This window comes from Squalius cephalus, assembly GCF_949319135.1.
Source record: "Squalius cephalus genome assembly, chromosome: 7".
In the NCBI taxonomy this organism is placed as follows: Eukaryota; Metazoa; Chordata; class Actinopteri; order Cypriniformes; family Leuciscidae; genus Squalius; species Squalius cephalus.
In genome coordinates this window covers 25,372,067-25,394,898 of record NC_137128.1, presented here as the reverse complement: position 1 = coordinate 25,394,898, position 22,832 = coordinate 25,372,067, and the positions used below count along the sequence as shown (strand labels likewise).

Genomic DNA, 22,832 nt, shown 5'->3' with positions numbered 1-22,832 from the left:
GGGGGATTTAGCAATACAATACTACAATATCCATGACGACACAACGTTCGATAATGCAATTATTATCCGCAACGGAACGGATTGAAGCGCGCGTCCGAGTGCTGACATTGCGGCGTGTGCGCGAGCCACACGAGAAAACATTTTATCCGCGCCACTGATCGCAGCGGCAACGAGCACTTTGATCACTTGGTTTAAAAAACACATATCAGTGACATGATGGGTTTTAACTTCATTCAGGAGTCATTCATTTTGGGTAACTGCACAACTACACAACTGACAGATGACTTTGAGCGCACCGCCAACGGTGTGTGTGTTGTGTGTGTAACCATAGCGACAAAACGACCAACTTTCGGATCCCGCACTTAAGCCTATAATTTCGTTTTTAAAAATGTAATTATGTATTTAAAAGTTGCAGAATGGGTTCATTTGGAGTCTGAGACTCCGAAATCGGCAGAGATAGGCAGGCATTTGCTTGGATGAATTTGTGTCTTTGATATCTCTAGAGATACAGATTACAATGAGCTCACAGTCACACACATGACATGGTCTGTCTCTGTATTGTTCTGCCTGTGTAGTTGAAGTAATACCATCTAATATGTATTGAATGTAAACTGCGGCTGAACCCTATGCTGCTGTTCTTGAATTCACAAGTTATTGCTTAGCTTCAACTAGTCTGTTTTTTTCCCCTCCGGTCTCGACTTGGTCTCGGTCTTGGTCTCGACTTGGTCTTGGTCTCGACTTGGTCTGTCTTGGTCTTGGTCTTGGTCTTGTCTTGGTCTCGATACCCTCTGGTCTTGGTAGTGTCTTGGTCTCGGTTTAGGCGGTCTTGACTACAAGTCTACCAGTAGGTGGCAGCAAGTCACTGTTTTAAAGAGTGAGTCATTGAATCATTCATTCAAATCAACACGTTCTGAAATGTTGATTCTTTCATGAGCGAAACATGTTGCTCAGAGATGGTTCTGATGTGGCTTTGTTTGGAAATACTTTCATTGAAGAAGCACAAAAAAACAGACAATATGTATCTGTCTAAAATGCAATATAATATTTGCAATATGCTATTTGGGGAAAACAGCACTCTTGCTCATGTGACAGCTTAGTGCTTAAAGGGATAGTTCACTTTGAAATTAAATTTTGGTATGTTTTAGCTTACCTGAAGGGCATCCAAGATGTAGGTGTCTTTTTTTCCGCAGTAGTTTCAATTTTGATATTTTTAGGTCAAACCGTTCTTGTCTGACAGTCATATCATGCAGGTCTATGGTCACCCCCTCAAAGAGCATGCACAGAGTCCAAATTAAAACAATTCCCCATCGTCCAAATTAAACAATTCCCCATCGTAAGTACACATTGATGGCCTAAGACACGAAACGAGCGGTTTGTGTGAGAAAACGAACAGTATTTATATCGTTTTTACCTCTTATAACACAACCACGTCCAAGTGATCTGAGGTAGAGGTCTGCATTCCCGCGGCTGTCCCGCGGGATCCGCGGGACCCGACCAGATATTTTGCGCCGCGGGATTAAATTTCCGACTAAAAAAACGGTAGCGGTCGGTAACTCTGGTGTAATTTGAACGGGAGCGGTCGGTCATTCAATATCACGTTCCCGACGCCGACGTTCTTTCAGAACAGCATATCTTCGCTTTACCTAATCTTAATCTTATCGACCACCCGGTATAGGCTACAGCATAGGTACTCAAGTTCAGATGCCAAGGGGGCCACATTTAAACCATATTAAATGTGAAGGGCCACAAATTACAACTTGCATCGTAAAACTTTATTTATGACAATATTTACAGTTTTTACTTATATAGAAATTCAGTTTATTCCCTATCTTGCTATAAGTCTTGCTAGTCTTTGTTCTATTTAAAGTAATACTGAACATAAAATAAAAAAAATTAATCTGGATAATAATTTTCTTGCAATATTAATGCAAAAAAAGAGAGTTCATACTCAGAGTATTAAAAAACCTTGCTAGGTAAGTCTTGCTAGTCTTTGTCCTATTTAAAGTATGCTAATACTGAACATAAAAATAAAAACTATGGAACAAAAAGTGGATTAACAGTTTTCTAGCAATATTAATTATTAATATTAAGCAACAAGAAAAAGAAAAAAAAAAGATACTCAAACAGAGTATTAAAAACCTCCTTGCAAGGTAAGTCTTGCTAGTCTTTGTCCAATTTAAAATAATACTGAACATGAAAATAAAAATTTACAGTTCTGGAACAAAAAGGTAGATTAACATGAAGTAATTTAAAAAAGTATACTCAGAGTATATGAGGAGCTCTTTTCCAAAACGTGATAATTCCATTTGCATAGTTTTCAGGAAAATAACTTTTTTTACCTAGACCCACACATTTTGTGAATATTCAATTTATTCAATTTATCCTGTTAAAATGTTTTTTTTTTTCTGTTTTTTTTTTTTTTTTTGCTCAGTCTGAACATGTCTAACAATGATTATTAAATCAAACAACAGTATTGTTGATGATAAATTCAAAGTTTTTTTTTTTTTCAAAACGCTATTCCATAAATTTTTTTCCCCAAAATGCTATAAATCCACCCTCCAAAAATACAAATTTTATTTTTCGTGTTTGCATTTATGAGGAAAAAACAATGTTGCGTGACAGTTCTCCATCATGGACGTGAGCGCTCTGAAAGCGGACTTTATTATTATTATTAACTATTATCCCAGTAGGCTACATCTAACTTTTAAGTTTGTCAGAATTCGCTCGAAAGCAGCTTTAATAAATTTTTCTTGCGAGCCGTGCCCCGTTCCGAACTAAACTGCCGGTTAAACTGAGGTTTGCAAGAGTGTCGTGTACGTATTGACGTATAGACAGCTCGTAATTGTAATAGGAGCGCTTTTTGCTACGTTTATAACCCATTTACAATTTGAAAATAAGTTTTGTTTTTCATGCTGTTAAGAGGATCATCGGCCAATTACACACTGCACTAGAGATGCGCGGATCAGCTCTAACGTCACGCGAATCAGCTGTGATAGTGCGCAGCTCTGAATGCACGAGCTTGCGCGCCGCACACACAAGTTGCCTGACAGTTTTACCGCTTGTTTTACTATTGTTGCGCTTAGCAAGTTAATGGTACATTTCGAGATATAAAGTAACTAAATAAAATCTCACTAAACATTCCACACACATCAGAATGACAATGATGAATGTTATTTTTTATTAATCGACCAACGGATTATCGTCCGTCCGCAATATACATAGATATAAATCACACTGTCTAATACTCGCGCAACTATTAAAAAAGTGCGTTCATCTTTTGCATGACACGGGCCATAAAATGAATGCCGATGGGCCGGATGCGGCCCGCGGGCCGCCTGTTGAGTATCTGTGGGCTACAGTCTGCCCTGTAGGCTACTCAGGACCGTTATGCACGCGCTGCACGCACGGACCAGTAACGGTTCTTTCTGTCATGCATTGATTGTATTTGCTTAACAGCAAAATGTTACGAATTTTGATAATACGAATAAAAATAATAGCCTACACTTCTTTTTTTTTTTCGCTGCGATATTTTTTCCCCTACTGTCTGCAGCGAAATGTTAAATTTTGTATATTGACAAGGCGAATAAAATAATAATAAAAAAATGTTTGTGCAGACTACATTTTTATTTTCTCTGTGAAAATGTACATGTGAAATTCTGGGAGATCTATATTAAAGCGGGATGGTCGGGTCGGGAAGAAAATTATTCTAAGCAGACAGCGGGTGAACAAATAGTGTATATATAGCGGGAATGGGTGGACGCGGGATATATCCCCAGCGGGAGCGGGCGGGAGCGGGACTTAAAAAACAGTCCCGCGCAGACCTCTAATCTGAGGGCGCGGGCGCTTCCTGCTGTGTGACGTGTACGCAGACTGGTGCATAGATATATATACACTAGATGTCGCATTAAAGACATTCGTTCCAATGAACTGCCGTAGCCAAGGCGACATCTAGTGTATATATCTATGCACCAGTCTGCGTACACTTCACACAGCAGGAAGCGCCCGTGCCCTCAGATCACTTGGACGTGGTTGTGTTATAAGAGGTCTTTTACACGAGGTCGTTTCGTGTCTTAGGCCATCAATGTGTACTTACGATGGGGAATTGTTTAATTTGGACGATGGGGAATTGTTTTAATTTGGACTCTGTGCATGCTCTTTGAGGGGGTGACCATAGACCTGCATGATATGACTGTCAGACAAGAACGGTTTGACCTAAAAATATCAAAATTGAAACTACTGCGGAAAAAAAGACACCTACATCTTGGATGCCCTTCAGGTAAGCTAAAACATACCAAAATTTAATTTCAAAGTGAACTATCCCTTTTACTAGCCTATCTCTTTAAAAATATAAAAATCAAGAACTCGTTATTGGGGCATTTTCCACCATAACTTAATTTTGGGGGGCATTTTTGTTCATTTTGACACAAGCAGCCGTTAATTTAAGTCCCTGGTGTGCGTCAATTAAGATCCAGGTGGAATGAATGACATAATAGATTAATCCCATTTTAATTAATCCCACTAGCCTATGTAAGATTAAAACAGTTCAATAAGAGAAAAGGTTTGTAGCCCACTAACAATTCAAATTCCTTACTGAAGGTTTACTGATTTAAAATGTATTGATTTCTTTATAAAAATTGTGCTGCGTGCGTTTATAAACCTGTGAAAACAGCACCCCTACTTCCTGTGCCCCTGAAGGTCAGATGACAATTATAACATCCCATCTGAAATGTAAGAGAGGTATAAAATAAAGAATTAGGCTACCACTGTGAAACGTCCTGCACAAGTCTTGGTTGCGAAATTTGTTTCATTTTTATCAACTTGTTTTTCTTGACTGTCATTATCGGGCTCGGGCTCGGGCTCGAATTGATACGGCAAAACTGACACCATAGTTAACGGAGGGTTTGCAGCACCTCAGGAAGCATACGGACCTGATACTCGCCGTTTATGGTAAGAGGCGTTACATTTCGGATACATGCTGTAAGTAAAGTGCTAGACAATCATAACCGGCTGACAAATCAGCGCAGACTGCGATTTTCAGAAGGCGGGTTTTAAAGAAATCGAAACTAAAACAGAGCGTTCAGACAGAAGGAGAAAATAGATGCTGCAACAATGTAAATTATAAGAAGAATTATGAGTTTTTTTATCATTAAATTATGTAAACATATTCTTGTAGACCCCATAAACAAAATGATGAACCTGTAAATGAGCATAATAGTACTCCTTTAATACAAATAAGCCAATAACCAATATAGTACAAATATATGGTGTACCCCTATTTGATTCATAAATAAACCTTAATATTTAATAAATAACTAAATAAATTTCTTTCTAATACATGAAATATATTTTGCTAAAAATAAAACGTATAATTTACTGCAATGAGGCTACTGAAAATATCATCAAGTCAAGTACTAATCTAAACTACTGATCTACCTGGATCAGCAGAAAAAAAATATTATAGTCAAGCTCTGAAAAATCAGAGCATGGACAGTAATGCATGCACGCAAAAGAGCGGTGGGTTCTGCTGACAGGACACCTGTCAGTTGTGACTAACACGCAACCTACTGAGGAGGACCCTTTAAAACAGACCGGTGGCATGTCCTGAACAAAACAGCGAGTATGGAGCCTATGTACCCTCTTGCATGCACACAGACACAAACACACGCCACGCCTAGGCACATTACAAAGGCCTGCTGGGGGTCAGGCTATGCATCTGCGGCTCCTATTGATGTGAAGAATCAGACAGATGGGCCTAAACCACCCCTGGAGAATAAACAATATAAAGGCAACATGAAACCACAATAACGCAACCTGGGCACAAAAGTGTTTCATCACCACTAATAACTACTCGGTCAGGGGGCATCCAAACCAGTTAATTTTGTTGTGAAATCAGTCAAGCTACAGGCCATGTAAAAAAAAATTAGATTTGTCTTAAATCTCATCAAAACACATTTAAGTGTGAGGATGGTCGTTGATATACCGGTAGACACGATTAACCGGTAGAAATTTTGGACTATCGTCTCTATCGTGGTTACGCTCACGTGACATTGCTGTGTTGCGTGGTCATCGGTTTAAAGTTTTTTAAATCATTGCAATGCAATAAGCAGGGAAAGAGAACTAATTTCGCTATGTGCGCGCTCTGACAAAAAGATAGTTTCTGAGCACTGTCTGAAAGACTTAAGTCATTTATGTCTTAAATGAACAAACAGTTGAGAAGGAAAACGCATGTAAGAGGAACCGTGCATTCGATCTTAAAGGGACAGCAGCCTAATAAACCTGCTGTCGTCAGTGTCATTAATGTTAATCAAACAACAAAAAAAGAGAAAATCTCTCAATGCTCATGACTGAATCACTTTTGTCTCACTTTAATAAGAATAAATGTATATTTAATTTACACAGTGAAGATATGCAGTGTTTTTAATACATTTGATTACTTTAGGTTAGTATTTCTTATTTCTAGTGCTTTAACTGTTTCAGGTAGGTCTATTGCTTTGTTCTATTGTAGTTTGTTGTCCTATTGCTTGTAATTAGTTTTTATTTTAAAGTAGGCTAGTATTTGTTTTTGTTTTTTGTGGTATTGAAATTGGTAACAAGAATTATGAAATCAAGATCTGGGAAATCTGGGTCAGCAGGACTTGAGACATAAACATATAAGACAAGTGAGTTGTAAACAAACTTGCTGAAAATTACTCAATTTTAAATTCTACCTCAGACAGATTGGAAACTCATTTTCAAAATGGACTTGACTTTAATTGCTGATGTGTTATTTTCAATGATATGTAAATAAAACAAAAAAAGAGCAATATACTGGCTCTTTGTAATGTCTTTTCAGTGCTTTTGTGGCCGCAATAATGTAGGCTAACCTTTGGATTTTCTTAATTTTGTGGCTTTTCTTATAGGAAATATTAATACGAAGGTATGCAATCAACAGATTATTGATATCAAGTAATTAATATGGTATTATTAAAAATACCACTCGACAGTTCTAATTATTAGATTTTTCTCAAAACTTACGAAATTCGACGTTTGACTGCTTTTACCATATCCATAACACAGTGTTGTTAAATTCTTCCATGACATTAAATTAATCTAATCTGAGACACATCATTATGATTTGAGACATGGCCACATGGGTATGTCCACTTCCTTCCCATCTTCCGCTCTTCAGATCAACCAGACGCAACATCAAAACAGGGGTCTTCATGGATGTGGCTCAGTGCGTTCAAGATTTTACTCTTTATAAGGGACTGACTATGAGTTTCAGCAGCTTTGGCTGAAAGTGCTTTCCTTTTGTAAAAGTTTTTTTTAGATTGTTATAGATTTATAGTAAACTGTTATTTAGATTTTATATTAACAAAAAGGCCATAAAGGTATAAAGTGACTGCACAGACACAAATGAACTGGGCTGAATGAAGGTAGTCTTAAAGAAAACATGGTTGAATGAATTCACACTCTGCTTCTGCTATGGCAAAAAAAGAGGAAGGCATTTGAAAAGCTGATATACCTACTGGATTTAATTACTCTCATGATTTATCCTGTGACTCACCGTTCATACTGTGAGAAGACTGAAAAAGCCCAACACTTTCCACATGTGAACAACAGAACTCACCCTGAATGACCCACTGGATCATCCGCTTAAATTATGATCCAATCGCAGCTGGCTCGACCATGTAATGCAAGATGCCAATATGATGTCAAAATCTGTCAGCTATTCATAGACTGCTATGCTGTTTTTAAGACAATTCCTCAGCCAAAGAGGAGACTGTAATGAAGAACTTGATTTCCACAAGCCCTGAGAGGAGTGCTGACAAAAAAACTCTAACTGCATTTTCATCTGTTACCTCTAAACGCAGTTCATTTCCGCATCTCTGCTGAAGTCATCATGGCATTCCTCATATAATCATGGCTTTACAATCCCATGACACTGTTCCAGCTCTGAGCTTTTCATTCCACATCCCATCTTTACACCGCCGAAGGACAGTGCACTACATTTCTGTTGTGTTATTACCGAATTCTGTAGGTTTGATGCATTGTAGCTTGTAATCAAAATGTAAAAAGAGCAAACAGCCTAATTACCAGCATAAAGTTAATCAAGAATTGTGCAAGAAACTCCCTACATTACCTAAACCAGTGGTTTTGTTTCAAAGCCTAGCTTTTGGCGACCCAACTCACTTCAAAATTGTTTATCGTATAAAATAAAATAACAAAACTATTCTTAAACTAAACATGTAATGTCTTAATATTACCAGGAACTTTATAAGCCCAACAATATGTAAAAATATTAATATGACATATTTGTGACAAAATACCACAGTCTGATTGGACACACATTCTTTAAGATAAGACACATTCAAAAATGTTCTCTTCCCTTTTAAAGTTGCGATGTAATGGAAATATTGACAGATTGTGTCTTCCATATTGTGAGGTACATACGATTGAAACGGCTTGTCGCAAAAGAAAAAACTTGGTTTGGGACTTGGTTCTATTGTTTATTGGATGGAGGCAGACCTGAATGTGAGCTCGAGTTGATTGTAGGAAAGGGGTGGGTTTAAGCAAACTAAATGATTGGAGAAGTCTAGCATACGTCAACAGAGAGAAGTCTGTCGTTTCAACAGAAGATCAACATTTTGATTAAGAATTACCAGGGTTTTTTTTTTCCATGAAACATGCGTATTGATAAATCATTCATAATAAGCTCAATAACATGCATTCAGAAAACAGATAGGGTGAATTTCCATTTCACGCATTTATGTTTTCATCCTAACTATGCCAGCATTGTTTCCCTGCTTTCCACAACCTGTGACCCACCACCAGTTGAGTTTAAACTGACTATTTTTTTCTGAGAGAACCAACAGAGATGGTATTTAAAAGTGACGGGCAGTTTCTTGTGCTCAAAACAAGCATTAGTCTGTGGTTGCTCAAACCGAACGACATAATAGTGAGCTTTTGGCTAATGACTAATGCTCAAAACAAGAATTTTGAGATGCAAGTGTAAGCCAACCTTATGACCAACCCCTTAAGCAGCTAGGCTATCCTAATCCAAATAGACAGCATACTCCAGTCAAACAGCCTTTAAATCTGGTGGTTTGAGCAGCTGTATTTTATACAAGTACTTAAAAACACAACAGGTCACCAGTGCCACATTTTAGACTGCAACGACAGGCACCCTGTCAAAACTTGGATATCTGAATCAAGCTGTCATTACGGCTTGTCTGATTCCCTTCAAACCTCCATTAGAATCTTAGAATGATCCAAGACATTTCAGCAACATCTTAAAACAGGACAAATTTTGAGGGATGCAGAAGGAGGGGGATGAAAGAACAAGGAATGTATGTGTCTATGTGTTTGGCATGCTGGAGTGGAACTACATTAGTAACAGTCCTGGTAGATAATCAATAGCCCGCTCAACATATTACAAGAAGCCAGACTCATACATATAGCCTACATTATCAGACAGTTACAATGGAGAGAATAAAGTAATATATGGTGGGCAAAGCCTGTTGTTACTTCAAGCGTATTGTCTGTCTGATCTGTAATCCATGCGGTTTCATGACAACAGCAAAATGTACTGCAAAATGCAGTTAGGAGGAAGATTATAATGAAAACACTAGCAATATTGAGCGAATGGCTCTTTAGATATGCTGCTTATATATCAAATTCCCTGAAGATAAACGCAGCACAGTACAATCACATGCAACATGTCATTGGCAGTGTCCATGTCCATGGAATTTGGATGTCTGGACTGGAGTTGAACAATAGGTGAGGGATGCTAGACTGTTATTGAATGGGCTGTTGAGGTCTAAACAGAGACTGACGCATCCTAAATACAGCGTGAAATAAAATGATACTGACTACAAAGAACTTACCTTTATGATCTGCGCGTGAAGACTTAAAATGAATGAGGATGCTGCAGTATATTTCCGTGCTCATTCACAGTCGACTGGAGCTGAAAACCTTGCGTTGGGCAGCACCGTATCAGCCTATTGAATCCCACTGCATCATGAGCCTTGGATCCAGAATACACCGTTGTGCGAAAGAGGGGTGGACGGTCAAACAAACTATATAATTTTTCGTTAACATGATTAGCTGATCCTCAGTTTTACAGTAAATGGAAAATGAATCTATTCAATAACACATAGATTACATATGCAATAAATGTAGCTTTTGTTCAGTGACTTTTCAGGTTTAAAATAACAATTCACCCCTATTTTCAAAATACTGCCGTCCACTTTTCTTAAAGGGACCGCTACGTTCACCACATTCAGCTGATGAGCGCAGTTTGTGGTCCGTTACATTAAATGTCAAGCATAAATAATGAACTTGACCTCTGGGTAAAAATATTCGTGTTAAACCCAATAATGTTTTGGACAGGTGTTTCCGTTTTCTGTCTACTGTATTTTAAAAATTTTAAGAAAAAAAAAAAAGAAAAAGAAAAACTTGTATGAGAGTTATTAGTTTAATAGAGCTACTACTAGGCTACTCCTTAATGTTTATACACCTATAGTTACCTATAGCTACTTTTATTTATTTAATTAATTTTATTTTTAAAATTAACTTACGCCTGGTTTAATTGCCAATTTCAACATGAAATTGCAAATGGGAAAATGCTTATTATTATTATTATTATTATTATTATAGAGTCTATATAGAGCCAACATTAATTACTGTAATGTGTCTGGCATCAAGCTTATAAGACACATTGCACGAGTCACGCCACCTATAGGTTTAGATGTGATAAACTCTTTAATATGAAAAGTTCAAGTAAAGCTTGATTTTTGAACGACTAGATAAAGTACTGCAACATTTCTGTTCACTTCCCTGAATAATGAAACTTGTTTAGAGGATTGAGCATCTTTTTCATCTACTCGTATCTCTTCATAGGCTACTACTAAAAAAATCTATTTCACTAAGAAAAATGTAGGAATCTATAATGTTGTCATATAACATTTGCTGCTGTTGTTCCAATCACATGCTTTAACTGGCTAATTTGAAGAACTGCTCAATAAAGTCCTTGAAATTGTGGTTATTCGTCATTCAGTTCAATCATCAATACATGTAACCAAATCTCTTGAACTAATTAATCGTTTATCTTTCCCTTATCATGTTCAAAGAGGAAAAACATTTGACATTAAGAGATATTAGTGATATTTCCCTCTCAAAGGGGGACTGTTCGCAGCACAGGCTTCTGAGGGGTTTCACTTCACAGACCTTCCTGTTACCAAGCAACAGCTAAACTGAGCTGAAAATTGGAATTCTTGTTGTCAGGCAGAGGCAGACTCAACATCATTTTACATCACTAAATTCAAGACCTATCAACAATTGTTGAAATCATATACAGTGTGAAATCCTTTTGCTGAAATTATTAAGAAATAATGCATATGCTTAATTAAACAAAAAACAAAATTAACCTCATCTCAAAAGTCCCACTGTATGAGTTTACATCAGAACTGATATGGAATGATGCCATATGTATCTTCATTTTACTCACTTAATGTTTTCTTTCTTTATCAGGCTTTGAATCATCAATACGCTCATTGGAAATGCTGAGTGAGGCATTAGCATATGCTCTCCGTATGTGTGTTTGTTGTTCCAAGAGAAGTACACGCTGCGCTGAAGGAGCCGCCAGACATTGTGTTGACACTGAGAGAGCAGATTACAAGTGACATTCAGCCTCCAGTCCCATGAGGCAAAGCCCTAGATGACCCACTCTTGAACCAGCCGCCAGTTCAATCACACATCTTGACTCCAAGCTCCTGAAATTCAGAATGATTTTTTAAGATTAAGCTGATTTGATCTAACACACTATTAGTTTATTGCAGTTTACCTTCACACTGTAAGGCAATGAAACTCCATCTGAAGTGGCATATATACCAGGAAAAGGATGTACAGTTTAATGCTGCGCTATGTGGCATAAAAGCACTTGAGCAGAAATTACAATTGCAGAAATAATGTTAGGAAATTTGAAATGCATGTTTTAAAATAGAAACACTTTCACATATAAACATAAAAGAACTGATATGGAAAGATGATGCAATATATGATGCAAAATATATATAATTACAAATATAAATAAATATTATAACGTTTTGGGCTGAAGAAGAAGATGAGGCAGGTGAAGCGGATCTAAATGCCGTAGTTAATTTATGAATTAAAACAAAAGAGTGATATCCACAAGTGAAGGTAAAACAAACAGTTTGCAAAAGCACATCCAATACCAGACAATGAACTCAATTAACTTGGGGCAATATATACACAAGGTAATGAACTAAAAGGAAACAGGTGTGAGTAACTGATAAAAAACCATGGTAACCAACAATGAGATGGAAAATTGAACAATAACAATAACAGAACGTGATATATATATTAGGGCTGTCAAACGATTAATCGCGATTAATCGCATCCAAAATAAAAGTTTGTGTTTACATAATATATGTGTGTGTATGGAGTATAATTATTTTCTATATATAAATACACACACATGCATATATATTTAAGAAAAATGTGTTATTTATATATAAAATATTTATATATAATATAAATTATATATAATATAAATATATATACACACTATATACATGCAAATATGTAATATATAAATATATACATGCATGTGTGTGTATTTACATATAGAAAATAATTATACTCCATACACACACATATATTATGTAAAAACAAACTTTTATTTTGGATGTGATTAATCGCGATTAATCGTTTGACAGCCCTAATATATATATATATATATATATATATATCAACATCGCATAACACAGAGTGAGAAAAACATGAACAATAGCCTATACGAAAAACAAAAAACATTTTAAAAAATCAGATGTATCAGGGCGATTTAATGCACACAAACAAATATATAAAAAGAATGGTCCAATATATAAAACCTTATTTATAAGGCAATTTATCTGATTATTAAGATGAGTTTCAAGTTACTTTTAAGTGCATACCACAACAACAGTCATACTCATGTGATTTAAATCCATGGAAAATGTATTCATGCAAGAAGGACTGAGTGGCAAATCCGCTGGAAAACCGCAAAAGTGGAAAAGTGTAGTTTCTCACTGAGTCATGCTTTTGGAGAAAAGAACAATGTTTTCATCCATAAGGAGCCATGCTTTCCTTTGCTTAATTTTTGTTCCACCTTCTGGGCCACAGAATGACCCTGAGCTACGCAGGCTGACACCAGTCTGCAGCTCCTCTGGATCCCTGAATACTTTACATGATATTGGTGAAATTATGCATTTTAGTCTGGAAAAGCCACCAAACCTCATGAAATATGATACAGCTTAATTGTTTATATGCAGTCTTCAATGAAATGATTTTGGATTAATTTGCTACCTCAGTGTTGAACAATCAATATCAATAATGACTTCTGGGCTTCATTTAAAGGTCTGACAGACAAAGCTTGGTTGATCTTCAGCATTTGCTGAATCAATTGCAGGTTCCCTTTTTAACAGGCAGCATCTGCAACCAATCCAAAACACTATGTAGGTCAAGTTCCCACCACCCTCCATAAAGACTGGTTGAGCACTGGCACATCCACAAAATCTCTTGCTCTCATTACACAAAGGGATTGCAGCTAGAGCTCAATGTCGAACCGTTCCCACAACTGGAATGAAAAAAATAAGACCTTGAATCTGAGGACATAACAAGAAATAAATGCACATGAGGTCAAGATCAGGAGGGAAAGGAAACCAAGACCTGAACTGAACCATAAACGGGGAATGGGAAGAACTAGAGCATTCTAGAGACAGAAAGCCTCATTTTGACTGTTTATGCTTTGCTCCATTTCACATTTCTCATAACAGCACTGATCAGACAACACAGACAAGCCTTCATGCAGGAAGGAAGCATTATCTGAAACAGCAGCCCATCAGGAGACTGAAACAGCCCAATGAAATACAGAGATGGATAGAGAAACAGGAAAAGTGAGGGATGAGAGAGTCCGAATTTCTTATTCAGCGATACTGAGCACAAAAAAAGCTTTTATCCCGTGCATCATGCATCACTTGGATGGACTAGGCCGAGACAGGCGAGGCTTTGTCAGGAAAAATCAGAATCAGTGAATATAGTCAGCCCCACTTGATGTTTTGAACAAAGGTCGTTTTCGGGTTATGCTCACAGCGCAGTGTAAAGAGGTCAAAGGGGTGTTGATATTTTGCCAATATCAGTTGGAGGGACTTGCTGTTTTTGTGTAGCTTAATCCTAAAATATGTTCCTCTGAGAGAAACCCTCTCCGAGTATTGAATGTGATGTGCGTGTTCCACATTTTGGACAAAAGTGCAATGAGCAACTGGGGGTAAAAGAGCTCTTTTTTGTATGAATGTTCCATTCAGTGTTCATATAAAGCACAAACATTTTCCAGGTATCATCACAATTTCAAAACTGGTCGGTAAAATGTTTTAGAAAGGAGTCTCTTATAGGCTACATTTATTTGATCAAAAAAAGTAATAGCCTATTGTGAAGTATTATTACAATTTAAAATAACTATTTTCTATTTTAAAATATAATTTATTCCTGTGATGGCAAAAGTTGAATTTTCAGCAATCATCTCAAGAAACTTTTCTTGTCACAGTTGAAAACAGTAGTGCTGCTGAATATCATTAACATTATCGCAGAATTTATAATGATGACAGAATTATATCGACTGCACATGATTCTCACCAAATAATAAAAAAGTGGACAAGAAATAATATGTGACCCTGGATCACAAAACCAGTCACAAGTCGCACGGGTATATTTGTGGCAATAGCCAACAATACATTGTATGGGTCAAAATTATCGATTTTTCTTTTATGCCGAAAATCATTAGGATATTAAGCTCATGTTCCATGAAGATATTTTGTAAATTTCCTACCGTACATATATAAAACATTTATTTTTGTGAGTGAATGCAGCACAATCGCGAACATAAATGGACAACTTTAAAGGCGATTTTCTCAATGTTTTGATTTTTTTTGCATCCTCAGATTCCAGATTTTCAAATAGTTGTATCTCGGCCAAATGTTGTCCTATTCTAACAACCATACATCAATGAAAAGCTTATTTATTCAGCTTTTAGATGATGCATAATCATAATCATGCTCAATTTCAACAAACTGACCCATGTGAGGTCAAACACTGGTTTTGTGGTCCAGGGTCACATATATACTGCACACCTCTCTTATTGCTTTTATAAAACGATTACACAATACAAATATTAAAGCCAAATATATATGTAGCCTGATAATATACCCTTTGTATTAATATGTTTTTGGAGTAAAATCATGAAATGCCATTAAAATCCTTAAAATTATTACAATTTTGTTTATAGATAGATTACGATAACTGAAATACAGGAATAGCCTACCCCACGAAACGTTCTGTGGATGGTCACAGATAGAGCGACATCTTGTGTGTGTGCTTGCATATGTTATTATTTTGGATGAAAGGGGCATAGTAGATATAATGAGGTGAAATCTGGAAGAAATGTGCTATGATGTTGAGAAGCAGTAACTGCAGGCGGAGCGCATATGGAACTCATCAGAGATGAGGAGGAGAGTCTGCAGTGCTGTGCTGCTTGATCTGCCACAACTACTGCCTCTGGACCCCGGGAGGGCTAGTATGCTTTTACTCATCCTGAGAGGGGGAAAAAAAAGTGAGAATAAGTTCAATTTTCCCACGCACACTGATAATTCGTGACAGACAGCGTATTGCTTTTGTGCATGCTTATGTAGCAACTTTAGGAACAACCTGCCCTCGATGACGTTCAGTGTTTATATAGGCCTTACCTGTTTGTGGGACTCGATAACACCAAAGTTTCTCATATGTTTCTAATTAGGGGTAGCTACAAGAAGTCTTCTTGTAGCTACCCCTAATTAAAAAACTATGATAAATATATTAAGCTAATTAGACTATTGTAAAGTTTACAATACAGTCTAATTTGTTAGCTTAATATATTAACTATACTAACAGTGAGCAATACATTTATTACTGTACTATTTATTAATCTTTGCTAATGTTAGTTAATAAAAATACAGTCGTTCATTGTGTCCTCACGGTGCATTAACTAGCCTGAAGTTAAAGGTAGCCTACTGTAACTGATTTTTTTTTTTTTTCTTCTATTTGGGCAAAATGGTTTAAACCCCAAATATTTTAAAAGCAATCATCTGTGGGAAAAAAGGCATGATGCTGTCTGTGTATTATAGAAGATTGTAATAGATGAGAAGCTCTTGCCTGGGACGGAAAGCCTTGGCACAGGAAAAAGGGGGTTGCCCATATTGAATTCAGGGCCAACAATTCTAAAATGAGCAAGTACATCATGAATCCATTTTCCAAACCGTGTTTTGTCTTATCCTGAATCACTACGGTCCACCTATAATAAATGTTTATATTCGGACTATTTTAGACTGTTTCGGGTCGTACTGCTGCGGAGTAGCCCAGTACCTGCGTGACTCGTTACAATGTTCTTCCGCAAGAGGCATGCAGTTATGTTTATTAACCGCTAGAGCGCCAAAAGTTAAGTACTGCAGCTTTAACAAATAGCCTACCTACAACGTTTGATTTTAATGTCTATTAGTAAATGTTGAAATGAACGTTAACTAAGATTAAAGGGATAGTTCACCCAAAAATGAAAATGCTGTCCTCATTTACTCACCCTCATGTTGTTCCAAACCTGTATGACTTTCTTTCTTCTGCTGAACACAAAAGAAGATATTTTGAAGAAAGTCGGTAACCAAACGACTGATGGACCCCATTGACTTCCATAGTAGGAAAAAAAAAAAAAAAAAAAAAAAACCTATGGAAGTCAATGGGGACCAGCAACTGTTTAATTACCAACCTTCTTTAAAATCTTCTTTTGTGTTCAGCAGAAGAAAGGAAATCATACAGGTTTGGAACAACATGAGGGTGAGTAAATGATGACAGAATTTTCATTTTTGGGTGAACTATCCCTTTAATAAATGATGTAGAAGTATTGTTCATTCTTAGTTCTTGTTAACTAAAGTAGGCTAGTTAACAAATTAAACCTTATTGTACCAAGAAGGCTAATCCTTACAGATGTTACTATGCTGTGCATTTACAGTAGTTAGTTTTAGAATGACGTTTGCATGAGATTCCTGATGGTTTAACAAACTCTGTTTATCTTAACATTTTTAATAATTTTACATAGTGCAGTAAGATGTGTGTACCGTTGGCATGGACAAAGCAACGCAAGTGGGAAAAAGTAGATCAGAAAGCACTCGCTATATATCAGTAAATTCCACAAGAGTATGCTGTTACACTGGGAACTGTAATGTTGAGTCATTTTTAAAGTTCAGATTTAGAAAAACAAAGATGGCACATTCTGGAAATAGATGAATGGCTCAGCAAATTGTCCAAAACCAGGCTATCAAAATGTGCTTGTAATTTCATTGCTAACTGGTGACTAACTGATGACTAACACTGTTAGGACCCATTAAAAAAGAATGACTCTAAACACATTGTGTAAATCTGTGAGCAGCATGATGTGCCAAACATGCGGCATTAATCAGTGATTCAGAGCTTTCCATTTGCTGACATCTGCAGACTATACAAATTTACTTTAAATATTTACAAGAAATGTACACTACTGTTAGAAAGTTTGGGGTCAGTAAGATTTGATTTTTTTTTTTTAAAGAAATCATTTATTTTATTCAGCAAGGATGCAAAAGTAAGAGTAAAACATAATGTTATCAAGATTATCATGGTTTCCACAAAAATATTAAGCACAACTGTTTTCAATATTGATAATAATGAAATTTTTCTTCAGCAGCAAATCAGTATATTAGAATGATTGCTGAAGGATCGTGTGACACTGAAGACTGGAGTAACAATGCTGAAAATTCAGCTTTGCCATCACAGGAATAAATTACATTTGAAACATATTAAAATAGAAAACATTTATTTTAAGTGTAATAATATTTCATATTTACTTAATTTTTGATTTAAAAAAAATTCAGCCTTGGTGACTTCTTTCAAAATCATCTTCCCAACCCCAAACTCTTGAACGGTATAGTGTATGATGGGAATGTATACATAAATATTTATAAGTTTGATGAATGAATGAACCATTATTATAAACACATACACTATAAAATTACAGATACATTTATACTATGTAGAAATGCTTAAAAAAAAAAAAAAGATTTGTTCGTTTATATGTCATCTGCTGGCTCTGAAACCTTTTCGACAATCAACAGTGCTTTCAAAGTTCCAACATCCAATAATAGTGTATATATGCATCTAATCTGGGCCTACTGGATATCGTATTATATAATTTCTAGATTTGTGAGAATGTCATGTCAGAAATAAGTATTGATTTATTAAGTATTCAAGTTATTAAATCAAAACACTTCAATTTGAACTATGGGTATGTATCTATTTATTATAAATAAACTATATCCCCCGGTTTCACGGACTTAAAACTAGTCCCAGACTAAAATGCATGTAGGAGCTGTTTTAATAGCAACTTGCACCTCATATCTTAAAAATGTAAGTACCATTGAGTTGGCTCAAGAAGCACACCAGTTGTTGTTGTTTTCTAGGGCACATTTATAAAAGCTATTTAAGTGTTCTAATTGAACTAAGGCCTAATCCTGGCTTAATCTAAACCCTGTCTGTGAAACCAGACTTATATCTTTTAAAATGTATATTTTATTGCCTTTCAGTCTTTCTAACTGACACACAAATTGTATCCACTGTGAACAGGTTCTAATATTTTGTGTCCTTAAATTAGTGTTTTGTTGGCAGTTAGATTAGGCTAACATTTCTATAACATTGAATGTGAAATGAAATTGCTATTAAATTAGAATTAGATACTAGTTTAGATGGTTTCACAGACAGAGTTTAGATTAAGCCATAGGCCTTAGTTCAATTAGGACATTTAAGTAGCTTTTTTAAATGTGCCCTAGAAAAACAAAACATTACTGGTGTGCATCTTGAGACAAAACAAAGGCACTGACATAAGATATGTCAATGCAAGTTGCTTTCAGTTAAAACGTTTTAGTCTGGGACTGGGTTTAAGTGAAAGTCTAGTCTGTGAAATCGGAATCTCATCCACACTTGTCCAACAAGAGAATACAACCAAAATGTCTGCTGACATCTAGTGGTGAAAATACAAATGTCACGGGACAAATGTTACTGCTCCAAATGTCTGTATTGGAGGCACACCCTATATGTGGAAGGTTTGACAAAGAATTATACTAATTAACTCTAACACTGTAATAAAATCTAGTTAACTAACATTTTGGCATTCATCCGTGCACAGCAGAACTCTTAGATTTACCTAAACACCTCCCCAAAATGCCCTGAAACAACACTTGAAGTGATTTAAGTTGTTTATCATGAACAGCAATATCACTTAAACCATTCACACATTTACTTATGAAATGCAAAAAGTCAAACAAAAACATTAATATGAAAAACAGGTTTATTTGTGTGTGCACTAATGAAACATTTAATGAACAGATTCCACGTTCTCATACTGGGGTAGATCTTGGAGATTTCCACCATAACATCATGCTAAGAGAGTTACACAGGGTCTTCAGGCCTCACATCCCAGGGACTGGTTTACTGTCAGGCCTTCACTAACGTGCAAATCTACAAAAGCATGAGCTACGGTGGAGTCAGACAAGCTTTACCAAACCAGCACATTCAACACGCTTCACTTCTTTCACTCAGACACAAGATGTATAAAAGGCCTCAGCACGTCAATCAATTCAAAAACAAAATGTAGCAGAAACATCAACTCAAAATAAGTACAGTATGTCCTGATAAATTAAACCCAAACCAGAAGCTACGGCTTTTACTTAAAACAAAACCAATTCAAAATGTATGTTTTTTAACGTCCATCATTGAGCACAAAAATTAATAGTGGTCCTTTGATTCAGTTTGAAAAAGAAAATTCTGAAAATCTGCATTTAAATATGAAACAGGGACTCTAAATTCGATCTAACTTCTCACTAAGAAATTCTTCAACGCTGTCTGTGTTCCACTTGAGGATGCTGAGCTCTTCAGCAATGTTCCCGTTATCGTCCAGCAGCTTTAGTACAGGGTCCGAGCCTCTCACATACTGGAAGAAATGCAAAAAAAGCCATCTAGAATTAACCAGTGTTTAAGCCACGTATAATATTAATATTATTTTCTGACAAATATTGTTATTTTTGCACCAAATAATATACACACAACTGTTCAAAAGTTTAGGGCCTGGAAGACTTTTTTTTTTTTTCACACTTGTTTTGATCCAGAGAATCAGTACTCTTTCAGAAGAGGTGTCATAGCGCCCCCTACCAAATAACAGTGCCCTTTCTCCCAAATGACGAAAATTTCCATCAATGGCAAAGAATTAAAATGTAATTTAGGCCTATTCCTTTGATACAAAGCTGAATTCTCAGCATCTTTTCTTTAATCTTCAGTGTCACATGATCCTTCAGTAATCATTCTAATATGCCGATTTGCTGCTCAAGAAACATTTATCATCAACGTTGAAAACAATTGTGCTGCTTAATATCTTTGTGGAAACCATGACACATTTTTTTTTTCAGGATTCTTTGATGAATAGAGTCCAAAAAGAACAGCATTTATTTAAAATAGATTTTTTTTTTATCTTTTATAGTTTAGTTTTGATCAATGTGATGCATATTTGCGGGGTGGGCATTCACTTCTTTAATAAAACTTACTGACCCCAAACTTTTTGAACGTATAACTTTTTTAATATATATAATGTCAATGGCCATGTTTAATAACTCAAATATTTTGCAAAAAATGATTACCTTGATTTGAAGCCCCCTGAACATCTTTGGCTTGTCACTCCTGACAAAAGCTGAAGGAAAATATGGTCACAAAAATTACTGCTTTGTAACAAGAGTGCAAAAGCAAACGTCTGTGCTACACAACAGCTGAATTGTTGTAACAGCTGCTACAAAAAAACAAAAACAAAAAAAACACCCAAATAAACATGGGTTATCTTAGTTTGAAGTAGCAGTTATTCATATTTGAGGCCAAATCCTCAATCTACCTTGGACTTGAGGGAACCTCCCCAATTTTCATCCACAGACCTCAAGGATGGCTCCTGGGTAGAGCTGTCAAAGAAATCAAATGACAAATGCACATTAATATGGGTGAATATATAATGACTTAAAGTCTAGTGATATGAGAGCAAACTTTAGTTGTGCTGTGACAAAAAGTTTCACCCATTTTTCATTGTTGGGGGGGGGGGGGGGGGGTAAACATCAGGAAAGCTTCATTAAAGCTCCAGTTCATGGTTGGAAATGGCCTTGCCATTTGGCACAGAAGCAGAACTCACCTTCCTAGACTCCAGCTGAGCCTCCTCTTGGCAGCACTGGCTGCATGGAAGGTCTAACTGGTTCAGGCTGAACTGACCCAGGAGGTCACAGGAGCTACACAGGAGATTGCTGGAGAAGCCCAACTCCCTGCACGCCTCGGAGGACAGCTCCGCTCCATAAGACGACAGCTGAGCCGAGAGGAATGACACAACAATTAAGACACTTTACACTCAAAACAAGCAGTAGATGTAATTCTCTAAGCGCTAACAGCAGTTGACCTTTGTGTCAACATATTAAACCTGTTGGAAATTCTCAGCTGTTCACTTTGACTTTAATGACCGTCAAATGCAATGTCAAAGAAAAAGGCAAATGGAGGGTAAAGGACGGGTGCATGAATTTGCAACCTTTGGCTACAGCTATGATAACAAGAGTGCACTGTTTATAGTTGGTGAGTGACACATCTCGCCTCTACATTTGGTGAACTTGCTTCCTAGTTTTGAGAAGAATTGCAAAGGCTTAAGAATAACTTGGACCTGGAACGTGATTGAATTGAATTTTTTATACCCCATAATATTGTCCTTTCTTAATATAATCAACAAGCCCTTAAGGCATTATTCTCCACATAGGACAAATCTGTGGAATAGCACTTGGTGAACTTGCTTCCTAGTTGCAAGCCCAGCTGATCTTGAGAAATCCCCAAGAGAGGGAAGAATTGTGTAAACATAGAGGAATACATATTTTACATTACTGTAATGTTAATTTTTAAAGCTAAATAACCATGCCAATGTATGCAATGTAACGTTACTCGTTCATTATTTATATATTTTTTTTTTTGCAGGTAACGTTAAACTAGTTAACAGCTTTAAAATCGAATCATTACAGATTATGCAAAAAACATTGTCTCATTTCTTGTCAATGTCAAGTTAGTCAATGTCACAGGTAGAAATTGAATCTGCGATATTATGAAGATTTCCCTTACATTATTTACAGAATCGGCCAGTTGGGCCACGTCATTAGCTAACATTAGCAAGCCGGCTAACCATCGACTTAACGTAAGTAGACCAGATTTTACAAAGACATGTGGATTTCTTGTCACTGTTGAATCTCTACTTTCAAAGACGAAAGTGTACAGATGTGTTTCCTTAACCTACCGTTTGTAATAACGGCAGTAACCAAAGCAGGAACACTTCCCCCGCCATGAGTGTTTCTTTTCCTCTCGCTGGGTTCAGCAGGAACAGGAAGTGCGTCAAACACATCCGCTACACCGACAGCTTATTAATAAAAGTACCAGCATAACCAAAGAATATCAGTTTATTAATAATAATCATAAGTGTTACCTTAATTAAGGAAGAAAGGGAGATTAGAACCTCTTTTTTATTTGAATTTTGAACTTTAACAGTACAATGGCTTAAAAATTATTTGGACAAACGTGACTGAATTTCTTTATACACCATAACATTGCCATTATTCAACAAGCCCTTATGGCATGAAATATCTGTTATATGCATATTTTGTTTCTCCACACAAGACTTAAGTGTATGA

At 36.4% G+C, this 22,832-nt stretch overlaps 2 protein-coding genes across 2 annotated transcripts in view; both read right to left on the bottom strand.

Annotated features, from left to right (window-relative positions):
* The window catches only part of fam110b (family with sequence similarity 110 member B), a 50,608-nt gene extending 40,602 nt beyond the window's left edge, over positions 1-10,006 (bottom strand). The window contains exon 1 of the mRNA XM_079877505.1: positions 9,867-10,006. The gene's annotated coding sequence lies outside the window, so the exon portion shown is untranslated. The remainder of the gene's footprint in view (positions 1-9,866) is intronic.
* A 9,415-nt stretch (positions 10,007-19,421) lies between these two features.
* Positions 19,422-22,545, bottom strand: selenof (selenoprotein F). The gene is made up of 5 exons (XM_079875261.1): positions 22,442-22,545; positions 21,311-21,478; positions 21,023-21,086; positions 20,778-20,827; positions 19,422-20,077 (listed from the first exon to the last, which is right to left on the bottom strand). The coding sequence occupies exons 1-5, from the start codon at positions 22,487-22,489 to the stop codon at positions 19,946-19,948; spliced, it is 462 nt and encodes a 153-aa protein (XP_079731387.1). The 5' UTR covers positions 22,490-22,545; the 3' UTR covers positions 19,422-19,945.
* Between the last annotated feature and the right edge of the window lie 287 nt (positions 22,546-22,832).